We start from the raw sequence: 21,581 nt of genomic DNA on the forward strand, positions 1-21,581 counted from the left end.
CAAATCTTTTGTGATGCAATGTAGCACTTGGTGAGTTGGTCTTGGAAAAGAATGGTCAATGGTATAAAGTTTTCTAGCTTTGTGAATTTGAAATGGATTTACACAATCTTACCACTATTGTGACAGCTTTGTGTTAAAGAGAAATATCAAACTGGGACCTTTGCACACTGCATTGTAGCACTTCTTCCTAAAAATTAAAATAAAAGATTATAAGGTCAAATGTCATTTTTCATTAGTTTATCTCCATATAATTGTAGATTCTAAATGAAATTTGCTTCAATACCTTCTGGATTTCATAAAATCAAGTTATATGTACAGCCTACCTCACACAGCGATCTGTGACTCAAGGGAAATAATCTAACCTGACAGCAAAGATGATTTTTCCGTTAGGAAGGATAACTCCTATCTATAATCAGTTTCGGTGTAGTAGTATAGCATAACATAGAACATCAAAAAACGTCGTGGATTTAAAATAAACTTATTTACTATATATGATAATATTCATAAGCAGATGTTGCCATTAATTAAAGTAATGAAAATGCATAGAACATACCTAATGTGAAAATATGTTATACATAGAACAAAATTATAAACAACAGGGAGGTAATCAAACACCAAAACACCGCTTCAATATACTTAAAATAAGTGACAAAAATTGCTTCCTCTGTTCAAATTGCGATTTTGCATAAAAATATCTAATTATATTTGGCAACTTTTAATCGGTGATGCAACTTGAAGCAGGCAAAAATACCTTTGCAAATATTTTTTTCTCTGTTTGACGAATTCATAACACGTGCGTTTAAATTGTTTTTTTTGTTAACATTTCAAGTTGTAATTGATTAAATCTTAGTAAAAATAGCTTTCTAAGAACCTACAGAAATTATATTTACCTTGTTCGGACAATGTCATACACCAAGGAAGCGTTACAAGAATTCGCGACCCGGTGTATTGCTTGTCAACTCACGAGCAAATAAATATCGACAGGTCACAACTTCCGCTGATTTAGAGTTATCGTTCTTTGCCTCCCCCTAGCGTTCAGTAGAAATGCTATGCATTGCACATTAAGCTTGTTAAAGACTCTCCTAGACAATGCACAATAGTGAATCTAATTCTGTGGTTTTTTAATGCAGTGACCTGCCCTTGAAATCTTCAATGAACACTTTATTATCATTTATTTTCCCCAGTTCAAGTAAACAAAAGTGATTTCTGCTCATCAATTCTAGTATTACTTTGTTGTCTTACCATTTTTCCTGTGGGTAAATGGCTTGTGCTCATGTTAAAAGTGAAACAGATAAGCTCAATATTTACACCCACAGACGATAAACTTTTTCCATTGTCCAAAAACATTATTCATTAGTGTATAGGGGGCCCTAGCTTTTAATGGAATTTCCATAAACTATTGGTCCTGCCTCTAAAACTGATAAAATCAAACAGTCTGATAAAACTAGCTATACTACTCAGTCCGTGTGACCAATGCCTTAACAGATGGGTGAAATGCTTTATGTTCAGTTAAATTTGTTGATTTCTGATTTATTTCCAGGTGATGAAGGCTTTTACAAATAATTAAGCTAATTTGGAGGCAGATGGATTTCTCAGAGGCATATTCAGAGACATGCTCTTCTGTTGGATTAGCAGCAAGACTTGGGGATCTGGTATCCCTACAGAATCTAATTTGGCAAGGTCAGAAAACAGATCTGTTTAGTTTTGGGGTTCTTTTACTTTATTACAGTGATAATTAAATCTTGAAAAAGAAGGGTATGGATACTGAATAGAAAGAACTTTTGTAGTTATGCCTTCAAAATTAAAGCTTCATTTGTAAATTTATGTGTCTATCAGTAAATAGAAATGAATAATGAAGTCATTCTTAATTAATTTGATGTTAACATATACCTACAAGTACAAAATATAATTTATGTGCATGCATAGTCATCTCAGATTGAATTAATTGTAAATGAATTTTGATGCTTAACAATCATGTTCAATTCATATATATGATAGGATGGACATATAGAATTAGAAAATGTTGCAAAATTATTTGCCACTCTTACTAAATAGACATCTACATTTCTCCCAGATTTTTCCTGATTTGAAAAGGTTCTTTTTTCCAGGAAAACCTTATGATGTTCGAGACAACAGAGGATGGACAGCTATACATGAGGCTGCTTATGCTGGAAATTCTGGTTGTTTGGAGTTTCTGCTTAGACAAGGTACCGGTACATAGCCAAGGCAGATTTAAGTCTAATTTTAAGAGAGAAAGAGAGAGAGAGAGCACTATATGCATATGATAAGTAGAAAAAATTATTTGTTAAGGTTCATAAACCCTCTGCTCACTCATATAAAATGTTTCTCTAACTCTTATGATTTTCCAAAGAAATGCTTTTTTTAAGTAAAATACAAACAATTCTAGCATAGCTTGTGGGGCAAAATTGGAAAAAAAAAAGACATTTCAAATTTGACAAATATATAAAAGAATAATAGTATAGTAATAATGACTGTGAATAATAGTAATAGTAATAATTTATGTCATAAAGAGTTATCTCTCTTATCAGAGTATCAATGAACCTTAAAGAAATGGTTATGATAGTCCTTTTTGAGGATTTTACTAGACCCTTAAGAGGCTTGGCAATAAAATATTTTGAAAAATAAAATGTTCTGTATATGATTATTACATCAATGTAAAATTTTTAATTGGCAATTTTTTAAGCCCACAAATTATGTTGATCTCTTCAAAACAGAGGATGCTGATTTGAATTGGAAGACATTTGAAGGAGAGACACCCTTACTGCTGGCAGCCAGGGCTGGACATCTTCAATGTACAAGATTGCTGCTGAAAAGTGGAGCAGAGGTTAACAGTCCCAGCAATGAACTGTATACTCCCTTGTGGGAAGGTAAGTGTGAACCAGAAGAAGAGGATCAACATTTAAATGGAAACATATAGGAAGAAATCTTTAAAATTAATCTTCTTTTCACAAACAACAGGGCTACAGTTAGCCAATTTTTTAGAATGCAAGCATCACAATGTAGTATAGATTTGAATTTGTTCAAATCATGGCCCCTGGGGTTAAGATTGGGCCATGATAGGTTTTCAAAGCTTAACTTGGAAATACATATACATACATTTCTGCAATATAGCAAGACTGCAATTTATAAACTTGACTTATGCTGTTACCTGAAATTGTTGAATTCATGGACATAAAGTTGATGGCTATGATAAGAAGTTTCATTTACATGTATCTATATTTACAATGTAGTTATTGTGTCTAAGGTGAACATTATAGGATATATAAGCCTCTTGTTATTGTTACATTTAATATGTATTTACAGCTGTAGGTGCTAACAGTGTAAGCTGTGCTAAATGTTTGCTACGTCACGGAGCTGATGTCAACAGGCAGGTCTTCACTGGGTACTCTCCCTTACATCTGGCTGCAGAGAAAGGGTACAGGGCATTAGTGGAACTCCTTTTGGATCTGGGGGCGTACTTAGACCTGGAGGCTGACCACAAACTGACACCTATCTTCTTGGCTGCTCAGTTTGGACACCTGGGGTGTCTAGAGATTCTTCTGAAATGTGCCAAAGACAGAGGTGTGATATCTATGAGTTTTTCAATGAGAATTCTCAGTCAAGAACTTAAATATCCAGATTTACATCATCTTCGCTAGCCAAGGCTTTCTGATACGCTACACTCGTATCAGAAACCCTAAGCTAGCGAAGATGGATTTACATATGAGAACTTATTCTAAATGTAATACACTGTAATGAAAATGCAACCATACTACTGGTAATATGTGTACAGCAACAATAGTTAAAGTAAATTTGCTGTTTCTTTATGTCAGGTCAGTTGGAGGCTGTAAACAAAACCACCACTGACAATGCCACACCCATCTTAATAGCTGCTCAGGAGGGGCATGAAGAATGTATCAAACTTCTACTGACACACAATGCCAACCCAAATATTCCAGTCACAGATTACATGGGAGTGGCTGCACACTTTGCAATATATAAAGAACACCCAAGGTCAGCAGAAACAGAGTTGAATGAAAAGTGTGATTAATCTAAAAATATATTTTACAACAATTATTTTAATACTTGTATTTCTAACCTGTTGAGTTTTATGCAAGTTTTGCAGTTGGCATATTTGTTAATATTAAAAAAGAAAACAATTTTAAGAGTAGCACGATAACAACCACAAACAAATGGTATGACAATACTTGTATGCAGTTGTTGTATTGTAGGTGTCTAAAAGTTCTGCTTCCCGTCACTGATAAAGACTCCTTATACAAAAATGTCAGCAAGAACATGCATCCTCTGATTATGGCCACCCAGGCATCTACCACTGAGTGCTTGGAGATTCTGATAGATCATGGAATGGACATTTCGACCAAGCTACCCTTGGGAGTATTTGCCCACACCAATCCCCTCTTTACCACCTTACAGTACAGCACAAATGTCTCCATCCTGTGTCATGTGGCAATACACTGGTCACTAGTGGGTGTTCAGTATCTACTCAATAAAGGACTACCCTGTAATGCACAGACACCAGATGAGTTGCCTCCCTTGTTGATGAGTCTGGCATCTGATAACAGTGACCTATTTAACTTGCTTCTGAGACATGGAGCCAACCCAAATATTTATCATTCCTTGGCAAATGGAAATGTGACCGCACTTATGGCAATAGAGAGAGATTTAAAAACTCTGTTAACAGTGACATCTGACAATGGTGTGAAACGGGAGATTTTTGGAAAGTATCTATGCAAGTTAATCTTATCAAAGGCGGAATTGGTTTCATGTATCAGAGACATTGACAGGGACCAAGAAGTGTTCAAATACAACTTGTATCAGGTGTTGAACAAGTGCACAATGACTGTGAACTTGTGGCCTGTTCTGACACTGCTGTTCAGCTTTTGTAGCAATCTATGTATCGGTCAGGAGTTCAAAAAACATGTCTACAATGAGGATGTTATCTCATATTTCAACACCATTGAAAGTAAGTTATACATGAAAGTTGTTGACCCTATGATAAGAGAGATAACTCTTAACTGGTTAAATGACTAATGATGATTATCAAATATTCCTTTATAAAATTGTCAATTGTCAGGGCCATTTCTTTCAAATTTTGCTGTGCAAGGTATGCTGCAATTGTGTGCATATTATAAATTACATGTGTAGATCTCTTTTTGAGAATTATCATAGTTAAAGCAAAAGTCATTGAACCATAGAGTGTTAGTGTTTCTGCATTGTATATAAAGAATAAAGTGCTAAAATATATGTGTTGTTATCTAATTGATCCTTGATAATTCTTTCTCCAGATCTATACAAAGCTCTGAATATAACACAATTTGTTTATTACAGATTCTACGCATTCCTTGTCGCATGCCTGTCGACGGTCCATTGTGATCGATCTGGCTCGGAGGCAGCAGTACACAGAAGACAGTATAAGGTCCCTCCCGATCCCCGCTCTCTTGCAAGATTATCTCCTCTTTCTGGACTATGGACCAAAAGGCAGCACGGTTATATTGGACTCGCTAGGCTATGCAGCGAAGGACATGAACATTTATTCCAAGCTTTGTGTGTCAGCAGATTACTATGAAGAAGAATTTGAACAGTGGAAAATGTGAACTTGTGCTGATTCAAAGTCATTTTCTTTTTATTACTTTGAATTAAATCATGCAAGCAAATTATTTTAGCTATTCATTATTCTTCAACTTTAACAATATATTGAAACCAAATTGGTTTAGCATTTAAAATTGTTCAAAATGTTGAATCAGAAATTGAAAAATACTTTAAATTGTTAGTTTATGATATCTACATATTACAAGTTTTGAAACTGATAAGACAAACAGGACATTTGACTTTGATGATATAATATTGTTGGTAGCAAAGCTTTAGGTGATGCTCAGTGTATCTCCTGATACCTTCAAGTCCTAAAACAAGACATTTATGCATGTTGCTGTGTAAAAGTTTAAATTTCCTAGTGTTAGCTGCATTCTTAGTCATGATTTAAATCTACTACAAAATGGATGGTAACATTGTAATGGCCAAGTTGTGCTTTGGCACAGAGTTTCGTTAATCTGATAACTCAGGTTTGTGTGACCACATTAATAAACAAGCATTCTGAGAGTATTGCATTAGCAAAACCAGTCCCCTACCGGCAAGTGTAATCTGGTTCCCACTAAAAATTTCCATAAAAATAAATCATTGAAGCGGAACAAAATGTTATTTTGATCTATAACTCATCAAGGGCAAGTCAGTCACATACCAAAAATCAGCTCAATATATCTACAAGCGTTTAGGAAAAAATTGCGGAAAACTCCTAAAAATTAAAAAGGTCGTAATTCCGTTGAAAACCATTGAAGCGGAACGAAATACAAACTTCATCAGTAACTCAAGATACACTTATTAACCAAAAATCAGCTCAATATCTGCAAGCGTTCAGAAAAAAAAACGTGCGAAAATCAAGTGGGACAGACAGACAGAGGAACAGACAGACGCAAAGGAAACCTATAGTCCCCCTGGGGACTAATAAACTATAAACACAAGTCTCATTGATTAATTAACCACTGAATGTGGTTAAATACTATTTTCAACAAAAATGAAAGTACGATGTCCAAACCATATATTTGTAAATTAAATGTCTTATGCAAGACCAAACTCTAATCATTGGACCTGAAAGCTTTTATGAATAACATGGCCGTAGGAACGGGGGGGGGGGGGGTACCCCCTATAATTTTGCCGTTATATAGGGCGAATTTGTTTCTCAAAAACTGGTTTTAGTTTTGAACCAGTTTTGTAAACTGTTCATTTGTTCCACAAACTGGTTTTAAACTAGTTTAAACCCAGAACCGGTTTTCTATTTGTTTCTGCTGTAACTGAAACCAGTTCGTTAAACCAACCAAACCACCTCCGATGGTGGTTTTTTCGGTTTACGAAAGAGCGGGAAGTATTCCAGTATGGCGGTGATGAAAGGTGGTGACTATTTTAATAAAGATAAAAGTTATAAATGATTGTTTTTTCGAGGACAAACAACTCTTTTTGACTTTAATGCCACATTCTGATGTTTTATAGAAGGCTTCAGAGAATAGATAAATGCTGCATATTGTAATGGTGTTTGTTCAATGATAATGAACAGAAAATGTTAAATTTTCCTTTTCAAAAATAAGTTTTGAATCATTTGGACAAACTTTAACATGTATGGTAAATTGTAGAACTTACTGTAAAGACGGTTTTATTGTTGGAAATCTAAAGAGTAGTATTATAAATACCTGAGTTTTTATATTTCCATGTGTTAAAAATGTGGAAATTGATCATTTGATGAATCTTTGAGGCATTATAAATATAAATACTGCATTTTAAGTAAGATAAACAAGGAACAATAAACTATAATTTCTTGGATTCTTTTATAAAGAAAAAGATTTTAACTTTATTTGCATGTGTAATTTGGTTAATATGTTCTAGCTCTTTCTACATTGTAAATGCACATGAAAAACGTCATAAAATTCTTGCTATTCTATCTCTTTTTTTCATCAGCAGCATTATTTCCGCTTCAGATTTCCAATTAACATGATTAATATTAATATAATTAATCATGCATGCATCTTTTAGATGCCATCTTGTATAAACTGTTCATTTGTTTTACCAAGGTAAACCGGATCGAAACTTATAACCAGTTTAAAAACTAGATTTAAACCTTAAACCAAAACCTGAACTAGTTTAGATGCAACAAATTCGCTCATAGATTACTATTAAACACAGATACTATATGCTTGTGCCCTCTAAAAAAATGTCTGGTGACTTTTTTTTGGCTTAATTGTCAGGAAATTTTGGGTAGTGCCCCCCTCAACTGTCAACTGAAAAATGTATGGCTGTGCCCCCCCCCCCCCCCCCCAACTGAAGTTGCTTCCTACGGGCCTGGTACAGTGTACAATGTATACAAAAAGTCATGCCAATGAAAAAATTGAAAGTGGAAAATACATATCTGTTATTTTTAATTGTATTCATTTTCTTATACCCTGTCTAAAGAGGAAAACGAAAACATTTAAATTCTATAATTTATAAAAAATTTATATGATTAGGACACGAAAATTCAGTTAAAATTCATATCTGAACTTTTGTTATTGAAATGTCGATTTTAGGCTCTGCATTTGAAACGTCCTATTAGAAAGAAGTATTCAGAATATCTTGCTTTGATGTCTTTGTGTATCAAATGACAAAGGATCATTTTTTCAATTTCCATCGATGGAGAAAGCTTAAATATTTCTACAGATTTTTTTTCTTTTTTAAAAAAAAAAGGGGGGGGGGAATGCACTGGAAATTCATATAGCCAGAAATGGCAGTTATTCGAACACACTCCAGAAACGCGATTTAACGGTGCATGTGATTTTTTTCCCCGGAAATTCAAATCATGTACAATAATATATTCCATAAAACATTTTAATATATTTTAAATTAATCCCCCCCCCCCAATCACGCAGAAAAAGAAGAAAAGATTAAATATCAATGATGAAACTAATAAGATTGGTTACTGTAGTCTTCAATTTGTTTCCCGTTCCATGAAAAATCTTCTTGATTGGTAAAAAAAATCCCCTCTTCATAAAATTCATTTTTTCATTCATAGAAATTAGAGATGAAGAACTCATACAGTTTATACAAGTTGATTATTTTGTGAGTAGCATATTTGCGATAGCATAGATTATTTTTCTGACTTCGTTTGGGAATTGGTGTTTTTCTAAATAAAAAATGGCTGTGTTACTGAGTAATGCACCGAAACAATGCGATGGAGTGAGAACTACGAGAAAATTAAAGTTTGATTTGGGAACACACATTTTAAAGGGATTATTTTCAATGTTGAATATTAATCTTCACCTGGACCATAAGAGCGTTATTATGAGTATAGCAATAGTTATCATGATGCTTAATACATGCTAAGCAGGCGCGGACCCGATATTTTTTTTTCAAGGGGTGGGGTGGGTTAGGGGCTGTTGTAATGTAGTCCACATCAGCTCTCTAGAACAGATGTCAGACCCCTCTCTAAACTAAAAATAAATATATAAATAACCCGCGGCCCTCTCTAAACTAAAAATAAATAAATAAAATAACAGCTTGTCCAAACATGAAATATATGGAGATAACGAACAGTATTCAAGCTCAAAAGTCCATTAACATCAGACATCAGAGGTGGGATCAGGTGCCATGGAGGAGTGAGCATCCCCTGTCGACCGGTCACACCCGCCGTGTGCTCCTTGTCATGATCGGAAAATAACGGGAAAATCCGTCGACAATTCAGTGTGTAAATAATGGCCTAACAATTAGTATGAAAAACACAAGTCCGCATTTGAATAAATGATAAATTGTATTAGCTGACAAGGTCATTGTATCGACCATAGAACTTAGGAAATGAGGACTTTAAACGAGACTGCTGATATTCTTGTTTCATCAACTTGTTTGTCAATAACTCACCTCGTTTTAGAAATAGTTCATAAGTAAAGCATGCTCTTGCGTATCGAATCAACTGAGAGATATACACCCAGGTGAAGGTGATGAAGGTATATTGCTGCATAAGTAAGGGAAGTTGAAGATTGAAAAGTTAAAGTCATCACGTTAATTTATCATAAAGCTAGGTTGTTAGATTACCATTAACGTCTTTCTCTAGTAAAATATCCAAATATGAAAAAGATGTGTCAGACTCTAAAAATAATAATCCTTTGTCGTTGGGGGAAGAGGGTTGGGTGGGTAGGAGAACACTGCATGCACGACTCTCCTTACCATTCTGAAAGGGTTCCGTGTTTCCGGGGAGGGGTGGGGGTCTCCCCTCTCAGATCCGCGCAAGCTAAGGTCAACTGAGACTTATTTTGATTATTTAGTGGGAATTTAATTTCGGTGGTAGTTAGATGGAATATGCAAGATCTTCGGGGTACAATATAATTTTTGAATCACAATAAACACATATTCCCCAAAAAGTGAAAAAAGATTGATTAATTCAGTCGAAAATTTGTGTTGTTTATTGTCTCATTCGAAAATTTCACTCGTGGGAACGTCTTAAAAAGATCTGAAATTATGATGCACTGTGAATTAACCTCTTTGAGGTTTCTTTACACAGCTTACAGAACATATTTATTATTACGGAACTTATTGAATAATATTTTTATTTTAGATAATTTGGGGTCTGGTGGACGTGTGTGGGTGGGGATCACGTGTAACATGTTCAATTATGACACAATTTCAATCATTACATAACATAATTTCTTTTATTTTCGTTTATTTATTTGAACAATTCGAACACCGGTGATTTATTGGCGAACTAACAAAGTATGCAATGTTTTCCGGATGTGCATGTTCCGGGTTCGAATTTTACATTATCCTATTATGACAGAAAGCTGAGAAAGATACTTTATGATCAAACAACAGTTTAGTGGTAAGAAATCACTCATTCTATGCATTCTTATTATAAAGAGAATATGATTTAAAAAGTTACAGGGAAAAATTTCGACGGCTTATCATTGTTTTGTTCACTAATCCGAATTTCCTCAGATCATTCCATATATCATGCATTTCGCGTAAATAAAGAAGAATTGCATAACCATTACCAGACATCTACAATAAATTTCATGATATTCATAAATATAAATATGATGGAACTATGGTATTAAACTAGTTCTATTTATCAAAACAAAGTTAACTAAATGTAGACCTATGATCAGCTGATGATGCCTAATGTTCTACATTAGGCCTATATATCATATGTTTTGTGTTTTTTTTCAGAGGATGCAGCGATGGACAGTGCATCTAGAGGGCGGGCCCCGTCGTGTCAATCATGCAGCTGTTGCTATTGGTGACAAGATTTACAGTTTTGGAGGCTATTGTACTGGAGAAGACTATGAAACTACACGGCCTATGGACATCCATGTCCTGGACACGAGTAATCACAGTCTCTTTGATCTAAACTAAATTCATGTGTATAACTGATAGAGTAAAATATGACTGGATATGAATTTTATCCAACTTGTGTGTTATTTATCCCGTCAAGAGGCTTGGAGATAGGAAATAAACACTCAACTTGTTGGATAAAATTCATAAACAATCACAAGCTGTAGGAGATCCTATATTTATTTATTTCCACAAAATAATCATAATACAAATGGCATGATATTTAAAATTCTCAAAATTTAGCCAAAGAAATTTTCATGTTGACGGCATACTTATTTACTGGTATCCCCTACTGCCCAAACTCTGTCACCATAAGTGAAAAACATGCCAGGTTACTCTCTGAATTATTTTTTGATTTGTTTCTTGTTTGCTACACTTAGTAATGAACTTAAACATTGTTTCCAAAACTATCTAACAAAAAATTCAGTTATTGGGCTTATACAAAACTACTGTATATAGAATGTGTATCACATCCGTGTACATTAATTACGTCCAATGAACCCTAACTCCATCACCAGGGCCCTCTACAATATGACAATGTATTAATCAGACATTTTTTTCCAGTTTAGTTTTTTCTCCCTTCAGCTTAAAGTTGTAAACATAGAAAATTAGTTTTGAAGATTTAAAATAGTATTAAATTGTATTTTAGGAAAATTTTCAACAACAGAAAAAATAACATTTATTTAATATAGCGTATTTTATATGTAATAACATCACGTTACGTTATCTCCAACGTGTAGCATGTATTAGGGTAAATTGAGACGAAAAATGAAATATATTTAGCCTTAAACAATATGGTGTGTCATATTAATCCTTTGGTAAAGACCTTCATAAATATGACTGACATGTAAAAAAAGCGCATATTGAAGCATGTGTCGGAGGTATCGATGGAATAGTGCATAAAGGAAAAAGTGCTTACTGATTTCCACATGAAATATGATAGATACAATAGATCAGGTGTAATTGTTATTTATTTTTGATGCATTGTTGAACTTGACTGTAATAATTTCTTGGCATTTGATTGTAGATTTTCAGCATGTAAAAAATGACATCACAATCGCATTTAATTACAAAACAGTGCAGAGTTTCCTGAAAGGGACAGAGATAGGGTAGGGACAGAGTTAGGGGGTTTGGCAATAGTGGTAAGAAATTGATGAAGAAAGCTTTACATGTGTAGAGTGAAGTAGCTTATGGACAGTGTATATCAGCCTGGGTAGCTCAGTGGTTAGAGCACCTGAATAGTGACTCAGGGGTCTTGGGTTAGATTCCTGGTCCAGTCATATATTTTCTTTATTCATTCCTCCTTTCCTACTACACATATAAAATTTGATTTTTGATGTTTTTTTTCTTTGTTTTGCTATAGTATCCTTGCGATGGACACTGATACCCCTTGCTGAGGACCAGGATAATGTCCCTTATCAGCGGTATGGACACACGTGTGTGGGGTACCAGTACAGTGCCTACATTTGGGGAGGCAGAAATGACAAGGATGGTGCCTGTAACATTTTGTATGAATTTGACAGTGGTAAGAAATACATATACTTTAGAATAATCAAAAGGTTGGAAAAAATTTTCTTCAAATAAAAAAAAGAGATGAAAATTAAATCACTACAACATAAGTTCTTGTTAACTAATAGAAACTTTGGTATTGGATAGTGAAAGCATTTCAGATGTTTTCATTCATTTAGACATTGCTTTTGTATCGTCAACTTCCTTATTTATGTAGTAATATTCCAACATTACTTGCATATGGTATTTATGTCTCCCAACTGATTCAATTCCCAAGAGCATGCTCTGGGTTAAACTGAGGCAAGCTACTGACAAAAAAGTTGATGTCACTAGGATTTCAATGTATAACCCTGTTTAAAGTCAGCTAATTGCAAATTCTACAGTTGTTATAATAACCTTGTTTGTAAATACAACTTATCATTGAGTTGTAATTTGTCTGAACTGTTTCATACCATTTGTTAGATCATTATACTAAATTTGATAACTGAGAACTCGGTCTACCTAATCAATACATAGGGCTCATGGTGGGTATGACCAGTCAACAGAGGATGCTTACTCCTCCTAGGCACCTGATCCCATCTATGGTGTTTCCAGGGGTCCTTGTTTTTGCCCTTTTCTCGATTCCTTTTGTCTACTGTATTTATGAGATTGATCACTGTTTGTTATCTTCATCTTTTACATTACATTTGGTTATTTGCTAGCAAATAAAATTTCAAGGGCAATTTAAGATATTCTATGTATGTGATATACCATGTAAAACAGCTTACATCACTAGTAAAAAATTAAACATCTTCCTCTTCATTTATATTCCTGAAAATTTAACAGGCAAATTTTTGGCATTATTGTACATGTATAATGAGCAACTAGCTCTTTACCAACATTGTGAAATTCCTGTCCCATGGGTCTAGGTTTCAGGCCCAAGGGTAGGGCTATTTTTATCCTATACTTAAAAATGCACATCAGTATTTTTTTCTCTTTTGGTGTTAAGCTACCTTGAAGTGGTCAAAGCCAGTGGTTAAAGGAAACATTCCTAATGCTAGAGATGGTCATTCAGCTTGTGTTATAGGGAATAAAATGTATATATTTGGTGGATATGAAGAAGAGGTGAGAGTCAGAGCCACATGTATCATTCAATCAATAACAGTGCAGATAGCTTCTAATATGTTGGGCAATATTTTCAATATTTTGAATGAGCTAAAGAAAGAAGAAATTACTGTATGTGTACTGAATGGTCCAAGTGACAATGCAAGTGTTGATAACCCATTTTATATTAAAATTGAATTTAAATTAAAAGTGAAAATAAATCACATTAAACATGGGTATATATTTACATACATTTATATAGGCCTATTGCCTGGTGAAATAGATAACAACTTAAATCGGGCTAGATGTTCGAGGCCTGATAAAATGGCAGATCGAAGCAAGTGAATGAAAAACATCATATTGAATTCATTTATTAATGGTTATCATGGAATAGCGCATCGCTGTCTGCACCAAAGCCGCTAAAATATGAAGCCCGCTTTTTTAATTACACATACAGTAAATTTTGTTTGAAAAATGAAGAAATAGCTATGAGCTGATTCTAAACTATATAAGAATTTATCTTGATATGTTCTGAACTCTGTACATTTCAGGTTTTTAAATAATTTTAAAAAGTCTTTCAGACCAGGACACTGGTCAGGTCACTTTTATAAATTTACCTTGCTCTTTAAACAATTTAAAAATGATCAGACTTATTTTGAAAGAGACTATTTTACATTCAGACTATGAAGTCTCTGCTGGTATGTGGTTTTAATGAAATGTCCATCCATAGATTTTAAAAGTCTATAAACACTCTTATGCTGAATTATTCATTTCAGATTGACCGTTTTTCAAATGAAATCCATTGTTTACATATGAACACATTCTCATGGGAACCAATTTGTGTAAAGGTATATATTTTCAGAATTTTAATGATTATCTATTATGCAAAAGAATATTGAGATAAATGACAAAATTAATATATATATACTAGTAAACAGATTTGTCAGAAAGACCCTGAAAGTCAAGGCATCAGTATATCCAATTAGTACTAATCAGATTTGTGCTTGAAATTGTAGTTTTTAGTAAATGTTTCTGACTATGTGTTTTTTTATTTTTATTGTGAAAGGGGGTCCCAGCTCGTTGGAGGGACTTTCACACAGCAACAGGATTAGGAAATCTGATGTATGTGTTTGGGGGTCGTAGTGATTACGGGGGTGAAATCTTTACCAATCATGAAATATACTGCAATAAAATTCAGATATTTGATACATCAACGTCTACATGGATGGAACCTGTGACATCAGGGATTCAACCCATTGGGAGGCGGAGTCACTCAGCATGTAAGTTTTAATCTGCAGGTTTTAGGAGAGAAAAACAGACATTACAAGACTCAAAGTGGCCACTTTAAAGGAAAAAGCATAAGTGTCAAAGCAATGCATTTTTAATAATTTATTTTCTACGTTGAACATTTAATCACTGATTTATAATAATGATTTTAGGACCAAGCCACTTAAAGGGTTTTTATAGCTGTGATTGAAGTCTTCATACAGAAAATAATGTTGAAATATTAAAAGCACATACATTACAAAAAACAAAAACAATTGTCTAAAATATTTTATCTTGCAGCTCATTAAATGATATATAACATTTTTTTGTGTGTGTGGATTTTTCAGTTGTGTACAAAGGAAATCTGTATATATTTGGTGGTTATAATGGACTCCATGATTTGCATTTCCGAGACATCTTCAGATTTGATCCAGGTAAGATATAATTGATTCAGTGGCAATTATTTCGTACAAGTTAATATAAATATCGATGACACTTCATTTTTCAATTTCTTTTGATGTAAACTCTTTGTAGTTCGAATGCATTGGTCAATGATAAAGGTTAAAGGTCAAGGTCCCTCAGCAAGAAGAAGACAGTGCTGTTGTGTGATAGGAGACAAAGTTTATTTATTTGGAGGAACAAGGTGATTTTTTTTTTATCTGCATAGCACATCTAAAATGATTTTTATTGCTTTGGGTAATGTAACACAGTAAACATTGTACTAAAATGACCTTATGTGGTTTATACTGATTTTTGGGATATATTTCCATATATTTTTATCATGTATATATAAACATATTTTGCATGACTTTATTTGTAAGTGAAAAGAGCTTAGTATTTATTTGTGAGAAATATTATTGAACTTACTGAGTTATTAGAGTTACTTCCCAGTGTTATTAATGAGAACTTTATCTTTATTACAAGTTAATTTTGTGAAATTTCATTCAAAGGAAGTTCTTGTGAATGAAATGTGATGCACAGTAAATTCACTCGTATTGAAGTTTTGGTCTCAAAAAAATTCAAATATACACATTTTTACAGTCATAGTATTTGGGTGTATAGACTTCTACATGGGACCATTTTAAAACTTTTTCTTCTTCTGTAGATTATGCTATGGTTCTTGTATTCTAATGTTATGTGTTCTTTGTAGCCCAGCCGACATAGAGAGCAGTGAACCCTCAGAAGGTGATCTCTTTGATCATTCAGATCTTCATGTTCTGGACTTTTGTAAGTTTTCCATCCATATAAATTAGCTATCTGTCAAATTTAGTGGATCCTTAAATACAAAAATTTATTGATTGTGTGTTTGTGTTGGGGGGGGGGAAGGATTAGACAACTTAGTTTCTCACGAGAAAGAGTTTTGGATCAAATATACCTGTGTACCAGTTTCCCTTCTATTATATTCTTGAGTAACATATATTGGAATTGAGGAAATATCCAAAGTTGTAAGAGCTATGCTTTAAATTTGAAAAAAAAGAACCTGTACTTACATACATGTAAGGGCACAATTTTGTTCATTGCAGGTGTACGATAACTCTCAAATTACGTTTGTTCAAAGCAAATCACCTTTGACGATATGAATATTAGAGATTTAATGATGGCATACAAAGATCATAAAAAGCATTTAAATAAAATCATTAAATGAATACTCATTTTAACAAAGCTGTCATCTGAGGTCCATTATATTGGTTATTACCATGATGTCATCTCTGATTTAGTTTTCATCTCATAATAGGGGCCAACTTACACAGTATGAGACTTGTGTGAATACTGTAGAAGCACAAATTTTTGTGGGGATAAAATTTCCTTGATTTGTCATCTAATAAGGTTTGTGGGGATTTAATTTTGTTGTTTCGAAAGTAATCCTATTCAATATATACTGGTAGTCATATAAAAATTTCTTGCGGTATTTAATTTCATTGATAATTGTTAACAACGAAATTTAATCCCCAATGAATATTTCTGCTTTTACAGTATTACCTGAAATTTTTCATTTGAGAGTCATGTGAACAGAGCACTAAAATGAATTTCACGACAATTCCATCATATTAATTTCACATGACAGGAAGTTGTTGTGTGAAACTTGTGTTTTTTCACATGAATTTCACATGAAAATCATTTGGGGCACATTCAAATGTGACAAGGACACTACAATAAGAACTTTGAAGAAAAACACAATACATGTATATTAATTTCAGATTTGTCTTCCCCTGCTTCTCTATAATCAGGGGTTAATATGGGTTGTTGGTCTGCCAATCAGTCCATATTTCTGTCTGTCTGTAGCATTTTCATTTTTAGATATTTATAAAAGTAATTTTTTGAAATGAAATTTCATATACATGTACATGTTACTCCCTATGACCTGAAAAAGATCCTTATTGATTTTGAGGTCAGAGGTTAATGTCAGAAATTCATATGTTGCATATAATGGTCTTAAGCTCCTTGAGCTAATACGATAAAACTTAGGTGATGACTTTCTCTAATTGAAAATTCAAAGACCCCTATTGATTTTGATCCAAAAGATGAATAGATCATCAAGTTACATGTAAATATGGTATAAAATAACTCACTTTAGTTTCTGAATGATATATCTAAAAGCTCTATAGCTTTTGCAGTAAAATTTCATAACATTATATCCTGTGACTTTAAGAAGACCTCTATTGATTTTGAAGTCAAAAGGTCAAAGGCCAAGATCAGAAATTCATATATTCATGTATTTCATAAAATGTTTTCCAGATTATAACTTTGCTTTTGCAATGAAACTTAGGTGATGACTCACTCTGACTTGTGAAAGACCCTATTGATTTTGAAGACAAAGGTCAAGGTCATAAGTTCACATATGGTATGGAATAAAATGGTTTCCAAATTAACTTCAATACTGCCTATAACTAACCCCAATTGATTCTGAGATGTAAGGGTCAAAGGTCAAGTTCAAAAACTTGTATATTTCTGGGTGATATCTTGAATTAATTTTTGTCCTTAAGCCAGGGACATAAATTCCCTGATTTACCCACAGACACTTGGGGTATGGACCCCCCCCCCCTTTTCCATTTTTTTTCTTTTTTAAATCTGGGGTCGAGTCACCTTTTTCCTATTTTATATTCTAATATGCACTGTATGTTATCAATAATGTAACTCTTTTGTCTCTAGAAGCTGTTTTTAAATATATCGTTTTCGACTAATACATAAAAGGAGAGTCGAAAATGATATATTTAAAAACAGCTTATAGAGATAAAAGAGTTACATTATTGATAACATACAGTGCATATTAGAATATAAAATAGGAAAAAGGTGACTCGACCCCAGATTTAAAAAGAAAAAAAAATGGAAAAGGGGGGGGGGGGGTCCATACCCCAAGTGCCTGTGGATTTATCTTGTTTATTCATGAAATTGTAGTAGTCAAGATTCATTTTCTATAGCAAGATTTCTCCTTCTTTTTAGCTTACCTGAGCAAAAGGCTCAAGTGAGCTTTTCTGGTCTAAATTTATTGTCAATTTTTATCATTGTTGTAAACTCTTCACAATTTTCATCTTCTTCAAAACCACTGTGCCAATTTCAATAAAACTTGGCATAGAGTATTCTTAGATAAAGGAGATTTAAGTTTGTTCAAATAAAGGGGCATGTCCTCTTGAAAGGGGAGATAACCAAGAAAAATCAAAGACCCCCACTGATAGGATGGGTGTCAAAAAATAATCTTCTCAAGAACAACTGAATCATAAAAGATGAAACTTATGTGAAAGCTTCCTGACTTATGGAGGAAAAATTAGTGAGATAACTCAGTGTAATAGAAAAAATCAAGAAAAAAGATAGAAAATACAGTTATATATACACATACAGTAGGTCATCATCAAGATGTTAAGTCTGTCTGTGTGTCTAAAACCATTTTTTCTTTCAAAATGCTGCTATGCTTTCAGTTTTAGTTAAATTTCAATGAATCTTGGTACACAAGTAGACTAAATTCAGCCACATAATTCTATTTAACAGTTTTTGATCTTAAAGAATGGTCTTGCCATGGTTACTAAAATCAATGAATCTTGGTACACAAGTAGACTAAACTCAGCCACATAATTCTATTTAACAGTTTTTGATCTTAAAGAACGGTCTTGCCATGGTTACTAAAATAGAATTTTTTGGTGAAGTTCTTTCATAATGCTATTTTTCCAAATAATTTTGGTCTGATTTCAATAAAGCTTGATGCAGTTGTACACTAAAATAAGATGCAGAATTCTCTATAGTGGTTTTTTGTTTTACCAACAAAATTGCTATAGTTACTATGAAAAGAAATTGTGAAATCAGCCATTGATGAAGTGAAATCTGGAAGGTCAAACATGTACTTGAGCATTTCATTTTCATCCAGCTTCCTTTGTGGTTAAATTTGAACAAATGAAGAACCCTGTATTATTACATAAGGATTTTCAAGTTGAGTAGATTTAAGTTTATTCAAACCCACCCCCTTCCCTGGAGGGGGGTGGGCAACGTAATTAGTATTCAAAGTTTAATATGGGAATATATAGAGAAAAATCTTCTCATGAATAATAGGGTAAGGATTAGATTTTTAAAATATGCAAACATTGACAGGTCATGTAGATTCAAGTTTTTGACCCCTAGGGGTAGGATGGGACCACAATACAGAATCAAAGAAAAAAAATCTTTAAATTTTTAAAAAATCTTGTGAAGAACAGCATGGTCAAGATTAGTTATATTAAAAATCAAGCATCCAGAGGTAGATTAGATTCAAGTTAGTTCAAATCATGCCCTTCCAGAGTTTTAAGAGTGGGGTCAGTGTTCTTACAAAAAGCAGGGCCAAGGTGACTCAGGTGAGCATTGTGACCCATGGGCCTTTTTATTTTAAGGTTGTTTTCATGACCTTTTGGGAGTTCAACATTACTGCTACATTGCAAAAAAGACTTTCTGAATTGTATTACAATATTTTTGACCTTATGACCTTGATCTTGAAGTTTGATGTACTGGGGTACTTTTGAGAAGCTATAATCTTTGCCATAACTGTTAATAATTCAATAATTTTTGTCTTTTTGCATGATGCCAAGACAAGACAGGACACATAAACAAGACAGTTACAATATGCCATAAATAATTGCATCCAATCCACTAAGATACTGAAAATTCTTGGAATTTGCTAGTTTAATTTATTAATAAATTATCTTTGTAAAAAAAAATGTATAATTGGCAGGTTTCCTTTTCAATTTATAGTATTAGTTTTACTTTTTCAGTGTGTAACAGGAAGCTGTAGCCAGGAATACCTTTAATTTCCTTATCAATTACAATAAACTTAAGTCATCTTAAAAAGTATGAGGGTTGTCCAGTAAAATCGTGGACAAGTTGTCTAGAGTGAAAAATAATCATCACTGTGTTCTAAAATTTTCACTACTTTTTAGTACATTTTTCATCAAAGTACATATACATAGCAAATTTCAAAAAGATATATGCTCAAATAAACAAACTATGAGACTTTATGTTATGTGTGTTATTGGTGCACAGATGATAACATCAAAGTGTCTAAAGCAGCGTCACATTTCCTCTTTCCAAAAAAAAGTTGGATAAGCCCGAAATTTCATAGATGCACATACTTGAGTTTCCCTTTATTCCTCCATAAACAGTCGAGGAACCAATCTCGCACACACATGGAACCTTCTGAAGATTTATTAGTAAGTTATGGACAGTACTCTCACTATCATTCAACTAAATAGGCTATCTTATATCGACGGTCTACAATGACAGCGTCTTTTGCTTTTGTCCGTACGTTTTGTTCTAGCCAGGGACCCAATCAAAAAGCTTCCCATTAGAAAACTCCAATTTCACTTGTATACTAAAGATCTAGTTAAATTTTTTTTTTCTTCTGTAGTCATTTAAAGTTTCTTAGGGCATCATTACTACATCTAAATCAAACTGAACTGCTCTTCGGTGTGCCATAACGTCACCAAACGTCACCATTTTTTTTTTGTGTTGCGTTTACCACTTTCCCATTTCAAATGCTCCAGAAACTGCCAAAAATTAAGCAAATGCCTTGATATTTTACAAAAGACGAAATAATAGATAGTGGATAAAAAAATATTAGGATAATTTTTACCCCAACCTTATCTATTTTATACTTTTATTTCAATAATACTTGTGTATTCGCTAATCAAACCCTGGTTTTTTGATCATACCAATTGTGCACATTTAAGCATAATAAAATCTTTATTTTTGTCTATATTTTATCAAAAAAATTGAGATGTACTTAAATATGATGAATAAACATTTGCTGAAAATTTCAGTGCCCATTATTTTTGGAGAAAAACGCTTTGTCCATGATTTTACCGGACAACCCTCGTATTTGACATTGAAATGAAATAATATAACCTTGTTTTTTTTTTCTTTCAGCTCCCTCATTGTCAACCCTATGTAAACTGTGCATTTTAGAAAACAAGTTAGATGTCACAAGTTTGCCCAAAACTATCAGGTAAAGTTTCTGTATTTGGTATGGTAATGTTATAAATATCCAGCATTTAATTGAAAAATAACATCCATATTTGGAAACTGGTCATAAATAGCTTGTTTGTTTATGAGCATTCCTTTCTCAAATGAAAATCAATGAATGGAGTGATAATGAGTTGTCAATGCCCTGTAATGCATTTGATGAAAAACAAGCTAGGGTATACTGAATGACTAAATCAGTGCTTTGTCTCTGGGGGTATTATTCCATTATTGTGGCATTCTTATATTTTTGTAAAAACCTTTGTCTTTAGGATTGTGATAAATGTTACTGAATACAATTATGTATCATATGGGATCTCAATTTAATG

At 33.3% G+C, this 21,581-nt stretch overlaps 1 protein-coding gene across 1 annotated transcript; it reads left to right on the forward strand.

The window, feature by feature from the left end:
- The first annotated feature begins 1,540 nt into the window (after window positions 1-1,540).
- On the forward strand, window positions 1,541-21,242 carry LOC133171707 (ankyrin repeat and SOCS box protein 3-like). The gene is made up of 16 exons (XM_061306501.1): window positions 1,541-1,680; window positions 2,109-2,207; window positions 2,736-2,888; window positions 3,325-3,582; window positions 3,834-4,014; window positions 4,233-4,984; window positions 5,350-5,521; window positions 10,758-10,912; window positions 12,284-12,445; window positions 13,418-13,533; window positions 14,289-14,360; window positions 14,579-14,792; window positions 15,126-15,212; window positions 15,313-15,421; window positions 15,929-16,005; window positions 21,160-21,242. Exons 1-16 carry the CDS (start codon window positions 1,584-1,586, stop codon window positions 21,240-21,242), a joined length of 2,787 nt encoding a protein of 928 aa, XP_061162485.1. The 5' UTR covers window positions 1,541-1,583.
- Window positions 21,243-21,581: the final 339 nt, after the last annotated feature.

Source organism: Saccostrea echinata, unplaced genomic scaffold (assembly GCF_033153115.1).
Source record: "Saccostrea echinata isolate AGI-Se365-2 ecotype Australia unplaced genomic scaffold, CSIRO_AGI_Sech_v1 ptg000002l, whole genome shotgun sequence".
Classification (NCBI taxonomy): Eukaryota; Metazoa; Mollusca; class Bivalvia; order Ostreida; family Ostreidae; genus Saccostrea; species Saccostrea echinata.